General features: G+C 34.0%; 1 protein-coding gene across 6 annotated transcripts in view; it reads right to left on the bottom strand.

The window, feature by feature from the left end:
* The window catches only part of LOC135126909 (uncharacterized), a 114259-nt gene that overhangs the window by 9496 nt on the left and 92570 nt on the right, over window positions 1-12193 (bottom strand). For all 6 annotated transcript variants that reach the window (XM_064053127.1, XM_064053128.1, XM_064053129.1 and 3 more), the window contains one exon: window positions 266-359. In XM_064053127.1, coding sequence (XP_063909197.1) covers window positions 266-359 — 94 coding nt within the window. The remainder of the gene's footprint in view (window positions 1-265; window positions 360-12193) is intronic.

Below are 12193 nucleotides of genomic sequence, written 5' to 3'. Positions count from 1 at the left end.
AAGAAAAAAACTCAATTAACAATCGCCGGTTAATGAATTTTAGTCAGTCCTTCGGTAAACACAACTTTCGTTTTTTGTGAACGAACACATGAAGTAACATCTGACGACGATATTCTATTAAATTGTTCTATAAAAAAAGCGCCCGATGAAAGTCAGAATGGGTGAAAAAATGGGCTGGATCGTAAAGAGTTCAGTGCTACCAAAGTTTCCCCTCGTCGGACGCATTCCACCTGGCCTCAAAATACTTTCTGGAAATAATACTTACCTAATCGTGACAGCCAGCAGGACTATGATGACTCCAACCATAAACATGGCAACACATACTCCCCCGATCATGTACAAACTGTCGTTCGGAGCATCTGCAAGAAAAAAGAAATCATCAGCCATGGTGAAACTGCGAAAATTTGCAATCGTCTGCGTGCGTCACCCATATGCTAACCCAAATCTACTTTAATAAATCCGATTTAGAAACACATCGCAATGTGCTGTCCTGGAAAATGATTTCTGAGCTAAATCCGACCGGCCGATCTCGAAATAAATTTTTATTTAAGACGTGGTAGACAACCCTTGATTAATCGACCTATGCATGTTTATTTTTGATCAGAAGTCTACAGCGGTTTGCCACATCGAAGGTGAATAACACGGTTGCAAAGTTTTGATTTTAACCAGAAATAAAAATTATATCCGGGTTGGTTCTACTGCTACGAAATCGACCAATGGAACAACGATTTTCTTGTCTGTCGAAACAAACGAGGTTGAACAATAACCATTACACCACGTAAAATTGTGAAAATGTTGAATGCCCTCGTACAAGATTTTGGCTGTTTCCGACTTGTCCCCCTCCGACGACTTCCTCCAGATATGACGTGTCATGAGAAACGGAAGTGCTACATGTGGAAGGTTAATTTTAATGATCCTTGACTTAGTGACATTACGTTCTAACGTTTTTATTTTGTTATCTTTATTACCATTCATTTTCGTGATATAGAAAATTGTTGAGTCGTTGCCACGACTACCAGTGTTGTAACGCAAGTTCAATGTCAAATGTACGACCAGATCAATATCGAATTAATTATTGGAGAAAATGAAGGGGGGTATAAAACAAATCAAATACGTTACGACGGCGACGTTACTTTTATTGTTAATTGTACCATTGTTTCAACTATCGGTTTGCTAATAACTGTTTTACGATACAGTTTACTTTGTAGGTCACCTTTTGTGAGCTGGTTGAAAATTACGCAAACGGTACGACTATCGTGGTACCAATAAATAGTACCGTGTAACTTCAAAACAAATCGTGTAATTCACCGTGTAGTGTTTCTGAAATCACGAAAAACCACAACGTTGAGGGAAAAAACCAAAATTATAAATATCAGCAGGTAATACCCCCACACAGGATGGTACCCGTGTAGTGATCTCTAACATAAGCACTTTCAAACAATTTGGTATTAAAAGTACTTTAGTGGGAATTACGGAATTTCCATTCACATAATCTCGGTTCAAAACAACACGGTCGTACTACATTTAAGTTAAGAGATATATAAGCTTGAACAACACAAGTTTCTAATTTAGGAGCGGGTGTAGCCCATTTCTTCCTCTTGACATTATGGGTTATATATATGGTCTGCAAAATCTCGTGGGTGCTACAACGACTTCAACATTGACACTCTTCCATGCTCAAGGCTGACACCCTGGCGGTTAAAATCAAACGGTCTATCCTTCGCCAATTGTGAAAAATAACCCAATTTAATATCTTTTTTACGACTGTTGGTACTTACATACTAATATGTTTATAAAAATAAAACTCCTATACGGAGTAACTAAAATGAAGACGTTAATTCGTGATCACGTGGAAATCATGTGAAAGGGTGCAGCATAGCGACGAGCTTTGAAAGCTCTCAGAAAAGCCTACGTCACATTTATAATTGCCCAAATAATGCATAATTCCTGTAACGACAATGTGAATGTTGAGCGTGTGGTAATCACTCTTATCTCTCGTGACTATTCAACTCTAACCTATGTGGAAAATGGGGTTGGTCAGTCCTCGATTTAAACCAGCGAATAAATAGAGCGAGCTAGCAATCAACAGGACGTTTTTCACGAAGACATAAAGTAGAACGGATAAACCATTTTTACGTTGAATGGTAAATAACATGACTCACTTTATTTGAGAGCACATGATTCATTAATAATCGACACATTATATAATTTCTTCGTACCAGTGGATACAGTGACAGTCTCGTGATTTCCGCCTCTATCCAAATCTAGCACGGATGGTTTTATAGATTACAGGAATAAACTCACACTGAATGCATGATTGATAGGTGATATTCATGTCCGATGTGAGTTTGTATATTTAATTTCCACATGTGGGCGTATGTTTCTAAAAGATGAGTATGAAACAGAAACAATGATTCACTTATTTCTTCATTCATTACCGTTTCACGTGTGGGTGCGATAAGATAACTCATTTCGCAAGTAAAACAGACGTAGGAGATGTAGTAGAGTATCCCTGCTTCACACGAAACCCTTCCGTATTTGTGCTAGTTCAACCAATTTACTTAAACTTGTTAATTTATGGTTCACTAACATGGGTTCTCGAAATGTCGCGTTAATAAGTTTACAGAAATAGTTGTCTCATTGTTGGGTGGATGAGTAATTATCGTTTTTAGTACTGTTCTTAAAATATATTGCACGTTGTAACAAAAATTATCGTCAAGTGTTTCCTTGAATAATCGAATTTACTACGAGCAGTGTCAAAATTGATATGAAATAGGTACACTCCCAATATTATGAAGGCTTATCAGTTCCTGGAAATAACAAATAACAAGAGCATGGAACTTATCGAAAACCGGATACGACTATTTTGTCGAAATTCGATCTCGTGTTCACAGCCCACCCTAAGCGTGTTCGATTCCATCTTGTATGTTGAAGCGTCTGCTCGTGATTGTGGGAAGATTACTTGCACAAATATTCTTTTTACACAGCAAAAGTTTTACGCTAAAATATGCTATTATTAGCAAAGCTAATAACTGATAATTCAACTGACGCCGTGGGTATTTACACTAAATCAAATACGGCTATACCTACTTGGTTTGATAATATCTGAAAACGTTACTCATTACGTGTCCTACTTATTTATTTGTAGAATGAAAATTTTAGATGTACATAAATATGTGTAACTGTGTACAAACGTGAAAATGATATAATATGAGTCTATTCCTTTCTTTATATCACTTTCTATTTATTTATTATCTTTATTTGTTCATACTTACAGATAACTATTAATTTCTCAAGTAGATTGTGAAATTTGAAGTGGTATGATTTGGTATATGACAGACCATTCTTTAAAGCTTTTTGCTTAATCGTCTATGATGTAAAAGCCGCAAATCTATATAACTTCCCTTATGTATTAATTATTTTTTAGCCATAATATCATCGAAAAGATTAAAGATAACAAAAGCATGATCTAATAATAAGTTTCTTACGCATCAAGCGACGAAGTGGCAATATTTTTTTAAAACAGGCAGAATTTATGTAACATTTGTAAGCTGCCAAACAACTCTTTTTATACTTTATTTTTGCAAAACGTTATTTTATAACAACAATTCAAATGTCTTCTAGTGTTGCATGGCTATGCATTACGAAATGTGTCTATCCAAACTGACCACAATATAACCTCCAACGTATGCATGCCAAAAATTAACAGTTCTAAAAGAGTAACTGATGATTTTGCGCCATACATTTAACCTCCAAAGCCATCCCTGACTAAAAGTCTTTTAGAACGCTCATTAGATCACTATAGAACATAATATCAAAGAACAAAAAAAATCATTAGAACCCACCTGCGAAATATTTGTTCTTTAAATATACCGACAGCACATATTTCGGTCGAGGTTCTAAATTCTAAACACGTTTTCTACTTCTCTTAAGTCAAACAAAAAATAATTTACTTAGTTGTTCTATTTTCATATTTTTAATTAGTACCCCCACCCTTCTTTAATTCAAAGATTCGGCTTTCCAATTGAGCACATATTTTTTCTCCCATATAGGACACGTTTTCATTTAATTTATCCTGTCTTTTGGCCGTATTATGTTTAAAATAAATTCTAATAAAGTATAGACGATCATAAATATTATTTAAAGTTAAAACTGTGCTCGTAAAATGAGTATTGCTATTTTTGCTATCATAGTTTTTATTTTACTTTTAACTTACGTAGTATAAACTAAGGAAGTATTGCAGTAGGGTCCATCCGACAAATGGCTACTTCCATGTTTTTTCGACGTTTCATGGCCACCATAGTATGAAATATAAATCTCTCGTTTCTATCTGTGTCGATTTTTATTAAACAAATAATCTCCGAAACTACTTCCTCGATTGTTGTCAGATTTTATAACTATGCTAAAAATATCGTGTAGATGGTGGCACGCCTAATCATCTTCACCAACGATTTGATAACGTCACCTCAATATTTTGCATGGTAAATGCTATTTGAATTTTATAAAATAACATACTTTGCACTTATGGTTTATGAATTCACCTTGACTATTTCCCCTAAGCATCCAGATTTTCGCAAGAAAAATCCAAATCGTAGGTTGCGGAATTAATTCCCTCATGGGTCACGTTTTTTTTCTTACACTGTGATTGGTATTATCTATATTTTTTAACTTATAGGGGTCATAAAATAAATCAAGTTTTGCAAAATCAAATTTAAAAATTTTTCGAAGAAGATGGATTTGTTGGACTGTACTTCAGGGGCGAAAGAAGTTCTAACTAAATAACTTTAGGCAATTCCTTTATCCATGTCACCATGTAAGTTGTATATGGATGGGTGGCAGGTAATCTAGAGTCTAGAGTGTGACAACAGTTTGAAAAATTGCAGTTTTTTTAAGTAGTCCTATAATTACGTGCCGCTTCTCAGTCGAACCTTGTTTCTAACTAAATTTTTTAGTATGTTATCTTAAATTACTGCTTTAAGAAAAAATTAAAGTGATATTAAAATCTAATCTAATCATTGTTAACAGTATTGAGGGCGCCATGATACGAGTGCCAAGCTAATTAAGTAATTCTATTCTAGCTAGATCTTCATCGGTTGTGTTATCTATAAAGATAAAGCTGTGAGAGCCGCACAGTGGCTAGTTTCGGCGCAGTTAATACCCGCCCAAGGTAGCCCGTTTTCATTATCAACGAAAATAAATTTAAATAGTATGAGTTTTTTTTTCTACTTGCACGTAATACCGTTTGCATATGAACAGTTGAAATTTACGGATTTTAGTTATCACACGAGAAATTATGTAAATTTAAAATAACAGGTTATTCTAAAAAATAATGAACGTTTAATGGACATTTAGGTTTCGTCGAATTTACGCATTATACTATCAAACTGATTGTTTTCCTCCTCTGTTTTTATTTTTAACGTTCCGCTACGATACCCACTGCATATGCCAGAATAATTACAAAATATTGTTATATTTATAGTATAGACCATATGGACGAAACGTATAAAGTAAAGTACCTTATCTACAGTAAATTTGAGAAGCAATCGATATAATGTTTGCGTTGTTATCCAACAAGCATCTAAATTGCGATACAGGGTGATAAGGAACTAATATTACATAACATAAATCACACATCATTTTATTTTGTTCGAAATGGCCTAAAAATAGACTCAAAAGGTTTTCCTCCCGCTTTAACAGGACATTAAATCACTCCAGTAAAACGTTGCCTGTAAAAATGACGTCCAAAATTGGAAAAGGGCTATTCCCAACGTCAGCCGCAGCGTAAACTGTTTAAGCAAACGCACGAAACAAAGAACGTAATTAATGTGGATATTATCATGTCATCAAGGTTTCTAATGGGTGACGTCGACCACAGTTTCCATTTCCATTGTTGTAAGAATATCCTTACGCACAGTTACGGTGATTTGCCTTTTCTTAAAAACCGATTAACACAAACTAGACGGATGTATTTTTTACAAAATCACCTGAAATAGATTTTGAGGTCGGTGCTTTTCTCAGTTTCAAAGACAGGTGTATTCTACACGTCTCATGGCCACGCCATATGAATTTGATTTTAGCATTCAAACCGTGTTTACCCAGCTAACTGGAATAGAGGATTCCTGTATACAAAGTGTTCCGGGAATTATCATAGACTTAACGTAGTTAATGCTAAACAAATACAGTTACATAAGTAAAAATACACGTCCTCTGGCTTCATTATCGCGAAAAAAAAAATTTAAGGTCAGGAAAGAGCTAAAGCGTGGCAGCGTCAAAACAAATCTAATCGACATTATAATGTCTTTTAAATTTGTGATTATTTCACGTGTAAATTACGACCTCGGCGAAAATTAGCTGCTTGCATGCTGCACGATTCGCCCGGGGTTATTTAAGCTAATTAATTATTTGAATAAAAGTCTCATGACATCATTTATTGCTGGTAGATATGTTGGAAATATGCTGCAGGCTTCTGGTGGCGGTTAAATCCGACTAAAACCAATTCCACCTATTTTCGGACAATTTTCAGGGTTGGAGTTGTTTAAAGTTTCAGAAGGTACTGCAGATGCGGGACTGATTTAGAAGAGAAAAATAAATGACCCGAAAACAATCAGAAGTGAATACACTCGTAATTACCTCAGAATAAAACAGTCAATAATATATCTGATTGATGCATTTTTTATATGGCTGGAGTGGTCGGTCAGTTTTATTGAATTTTCTCAGTGGTGACAATACTAAAATTAGCTGCGTGTTTAGACCAGGGATTTAATCAACAATGGTATAAATTTAGCTTGACGAGGGTGCAACGTGGACCGATGAAATATTTAACAAGCCCCAAATATCGGAAAACCTAACGATTTGGAACTCTCTGAACATCAATTTTCACTTCGTGGTCGACGCTTAATGCGTATTTTAATATGAATGAAAAAAAAAAAAAACAAAGTACAGGGTCATTATAAAATATTGTAGTCGAAGAAGGCCATGATTTTGGTGACATTTTGTGCCGCCTTTTTCAGTTTTGTGGAAAGGATTACACTAATATTGGAATTTTTATTTTTTACGCCACATTAGTTGACATTAGCGGCTGCACTGTTTCAACGCTTCATCAAATTCTGTCAGATGTCAATAATTTTTTCGTTTGTACTGGTACGTTTTCCCTCACTTTGTGCGTTAATTGACTTGTCTTGTTTTCATTTTTGCTGTCTTCCCCTTTGTTAGAACTTTAATAAGTGTCTCAAAAAACAGTTTTTATCAAAACTACAGATCATTGTGGAATAATCTCAGGTAATGAACACAGAGGAATAACTATGGTCAGTGTTACAAATGATTTTTTTAGTTCTTTGGCGCAATCATCATGCCTATTACCGTAATGGGGTGTTAAATGAGGATGGGGATGGAGTGTACTCTGTGGAGGCGTCTAAAAACGAGTATCTAGTGAAATGTTCTGTTGTCATTGATGAAGAATCTTTAAAGACGCTATACGGCGAATTATGGCCAGATTTAACGACACTGGTAGCATTTCTAAGTGAAAACCGACGGGGAGACCTCAAGTTAGTGAAGACGTTGTTGAAGATTTAAGGATGAGAATGGAACAAAGTCCGAATAAAGCTTTGTCAAAAATCTTTACTGTCCGGAGTACCATACAGCCCATGTCAGAAAATCGTAAAAGAGAAGTTACATATGCATCCATACAAGATTTTGTTGGTTCAGGAGCTGCAACCAGCTGATTTTCCTTGCCGCGTTGGGTATTGTAGTTGGTTTCAAGCTGATATGGACGATAACGGGATTCTCGATTTGTCGTTCTTTTCCGATGAAGCCTGGTTTCATCTGTTAGGCTATTATGTCAACTGACAGAACTTCAGAATTTGGTGTATAGAAAATACTCACGCTTTTGAAGAAACACCATCACACGCAATGAAGGTTGGTGTGTGGTTAGCTGTTTCCAGACGACGATTCATAGGCCTGATACTTTTTCAAGTAAATGAATGTGATCAATAAACAAAATTCGATGTAGAAAGTGTATGTAGGTACTGCAATAAAAGTTTTTTATTTTCAGTAACTTTCATTTTTCTTTCGGTGTTAGTTGCATTCTCTTAATTTAAAACTTACTTCAACTTACTGTTTAGTAATAATTGTAATTTTACTATTAGGAAAGTTAAAAATCTTTATTAAACATTCTGTTGTTTCAAGAGATCTCATAATCATCTACAGAACTCTTAACACTATGCTCCTGAAATTTTATTGGTTTTTCATCTTTTTTGTTATAGAAATTTTGAAAAATCTTGATATTAGGATGGCCATGTGGGCGTGTTTTGGGTAGAACCTCTTTGACATTCCTGTTATGCAGATCTGGCATGTTTCAGATATCTAGAAACTGCAAAGCTGAAGGTAATGTTTGGACATAGCAGTTTTCACCTATTGTAGGGATGAAGATCAAGGCTTTCAGTTGTGTTTTTTCAAGAGAAAAGCACCGGTCACAAACCATGTCTGCACCAATATTTTGACGATTCCTTACAATTTACAAACAGAACTTTCGCGGGATCACAACTTTGGCAAAATTATTTACTGCAAAAACTCATTAGGTACTCATAGTGTTCGTTAACTGTGATAAGACTTGCTCTGCCATTGTCCATTACGTGATTTTTCACAATTTTTACCTTCAGGGTACCTATAAAAATGTAATTTTTTAAATAATTACCGTGTTCATTGGTTTCGACAAACTTAACCTCACTTTTTGGATTTCATTATTTGAAAAATTATTGCTTCTTTGCAAAACAGACCAGATGATTTATTCTGTTCAACTCCAATCGACTTTCCAAGGTGTAATTCATGACAAAGCCCTTAAACGTTTTTCTGACAATTTACAATTTTTGAAACTGAAATGTATTGCAGTGGCGTTCACAAATGCTCGATAACACTGCAACCCTTAATGCTCTGGCCTGGCGTCTTTTCGTGTCTATTTAAAATGAAATTAAACCGCGAACCGGGCATTTCAATTTTTGACACATCTGACAGATTTGTTTGGACGTTCGTGACATTTCAAAACAGTTCAAATCATTTTGGTGATTAGCGGCACACGGTGGTAGAAGTAAGGTGTGGAAACCTCATTCATAACTTTCCTCAAAATCATTGGTAGAAAACACAAATCGCGTGGTTTGGATTATATGTCATTATCTGTCCACACCGCAGCGACGTCTAGAGAGATCAGTTGAAATTAAGTAATAGAAAACTGTATTAAATCTTTGACATTTATGCCAATGTCATTTATTACCCAATCACAAATGTCGAATCATCTACCAATCACACGATTCACACCAAAGACCAACCACAAACCGTAGTGCTGTGATTTATTTTCCCTCCAACAAATCTGTCACTTATTTCATTCATAAATACACGGACAAGTTGAAATGTTAATACATAGATGGACATACTGTGCTGCATACTATTTCGTAGTAAATAAGCCTACTGGGATGCGTGTTTTATTCAACAAATTGGAGCGGCTTGTTTCCACACCTTCACGAGAAAAATTTCATTTGTTTTTCATAGGTGAGTTGACTACAATATTTTATAATGACCCTGTATAATTTATTCTAGACTAAACCGGTGCATAATTGATGGTGCTGCTAATTGAATTTTCACCAATTTATAACAATAATGTAGTTTGCTTAAAAAATTTGCAACTTCCTGATTGACGTTCGTTAAACTTTTCCGTTAGTTACATAAACGAAATCTTAGTGCAGCACAGAGTACGATTCGATCATTTTTAAACAGCATATGTTGCCGAAGTGGGTCATTTTTTATTTTATCTTTGCTATTTACATCTGTTAAAACCTTACATGTTGCTAGCAATGTTTTTAAGTGTTTCTAATAATAAACACGAAGCTAAGGGGTTTCATTAATTCCGACAGCATTAATTCGAGTGGATGTAAGAACAAACAAATACTATTACTTCGACATAGAACAACAATAAACATAAAGGTGGAGTGAAGTTGGAAGCGTTAGGTAAAGGTAAACCAAGTGTGTTATTATCACGCGTCAAACAAGAAAAACACATTAGAACTACTACGAGTACATATGTTATGTTATGTATTATTTTACGGTGCAGACGGCAATACATAAAATCTTGTCATTTTTATCTTAAAATGTTAAAGTAAAGTATAAATAATGGATCATAAATACTTCGAATTAATACCGTTGACCTGTTAAAATGTCAAGTTTTAAGCATTTAAACTCATCCTATATTTAGTAGAACTAACGAAAACCTGGTGGCAAGAGATTAAACATATGATGGTTACAAGCATAAATAAATGTGTAAATAAAAACTTCGTCCGTTCCAAATTTTGTGGTGTGCTATTAAGAATAAGACTATGTGAAACGAGTTGGTTCGTGACTCCCACAATGAGTTTTTTAGCACAAAAATCACACCTATCGTATCTACATCTATGGAAATACAACTTAACAAGATTTGATCAACTAAGAATCTCAATATGAAAAATTTTTCCGATCGTGTTATAAAAATAAAGATTCTGTTAATCTGAAAAGGGAAAATTAAATAATGGTATTTCGAGTAAACACAGAATATTTTTACTTGACCCTGGACTGTATCTGCTTTATTTTAGATTTTATTTCACTTTTTCAGTATTTTAATCCTGATTTACTCTTGAAATTGGAATGATAAGGTTACCAGTTTATAGTCTCATTAAATTTCTGCTATGAAATTCTAGAATTTAATGAGCAATTTACAATTATACAACTTCAATAAAAACTATTCACGAAAAAAATTAAACCATTTGAGATTTTGATGTGTGCCATTTTCGCAGACAACCGACGTTGTATAATTAACTCTTCCAAGTTTATTTTGAAGAATTATCTTAAAAGGACGATATATTTATGAGGCTGATTGTTATTTCTTTTCACTATAAAATAACTCTAATACAATAGGACACGGGTAATGGCACTCAGTTTTAAAACGATTTGTCTGAAAAAAACCCAGAACAATGGAGTATTGCATCAGCTAATATTTCATATTTTACTGCCTCAATATTCATAAATCTATAATCAATCACAAATATTTTTTTTTTAATTACAACCGTCTTATAGACTTAGACGCTTATCCATTTTCTTATCTATATAACTGTCATTTGTTCTTATCCCGTCTACATAATTAATTTATAGCAGAAATACCGCCTCTACACCTGATAGCCTCAAACAGTCATAAATTTAACAAACCATAAATTATTATTAGTGTTTTGAACCCTCCAATATAAATAAAATTAATTAGACAATCTAATTTTTATAGACAAAGTAAAAGTAAGTCACAGATCATTCTCTATACGTTCTAATCGCCAAAAAGCAATTGTTTATTTGGTTTGATGCGGTTGTATTATTAGACACTGCACATGGAATTTCGGTTTATTTTTACGATTCGATGAATAAGAAAATTATTCAGTTACGGAAAAATATAAATTATCTTATTGTATGTAAATAGCAAAAAGTTGTTTGTGTTTATCGTTGGTATCAAACGGACCTTAAAAAATTGGAATATTTGTAGTAAGGTAGTTGCATTTAAGCAAATGTACATAAGACCCATTAAGGAACTCCGTTTTGTTAGAATTGTTTTCTAATTTTACAATAAACGAAAGGAATTTTTAGAAATATTGGAGCTGTTTTGCACACATTGGAATTACTGATGCTGAAAATTTGTTTGGATTTTTTGTAATTACAAAGTACTGATTCAACAAAACTATTTATTGTACAATGGCAAAATTTACAAGTTGTTGGAAAGCGGATTTAAAAAAGTTCAGTAACAAGTAAGTCATAACCGCACCATATCTGGCGTTGAACTTTACATTTATGAATTATGGAACACATTTGTCTAAATTTAATATATTTTTTGTGGTATTCCAATATCAGAAGTGAGGAAAAAAGAGGTTATCTTATACACAATATTTTAATAACACGTTTTGGGAGCTTTATTATCGTTCGTCACACTACAATAGTTAAAACTGTCTGCTATTTCAGTTCATGATTAGGTCTTAGTCAGTCAAATAATTCTCAATTCCTGCAGCATCTTGTAAAATAAATTCGACCTCTAACCAATTAAGAAACAGTATTGTCACAATTTGTGGAATACGGGCTCAATCGACATGAATTGAAATTACAAACTGGAATTACTTTATGATGTGGTAATTCTATTAGA

This window comes from Zophobas morio, unplaced genomic scaffold, assembly GCF_036711695.1.
Source record: "Zophobas morio isolate AGI-343-1 ecotype UQ-CSIRO unplaced genomic scaffold, CSIRO_AGI_Zmor_V1 ptg000011l, whole genome shotgun sequence".
In the NCBI taxonomy this organism is placed as follows: Eukaryota; Metazoa; Arthropoda; class Insecta; order Coleoptera; family Tenebrionidae; genus Zophobas; species Zophobas morio.
This window is presented reverse-complemented; position numbering and strand designations above follow the sequence as displayed.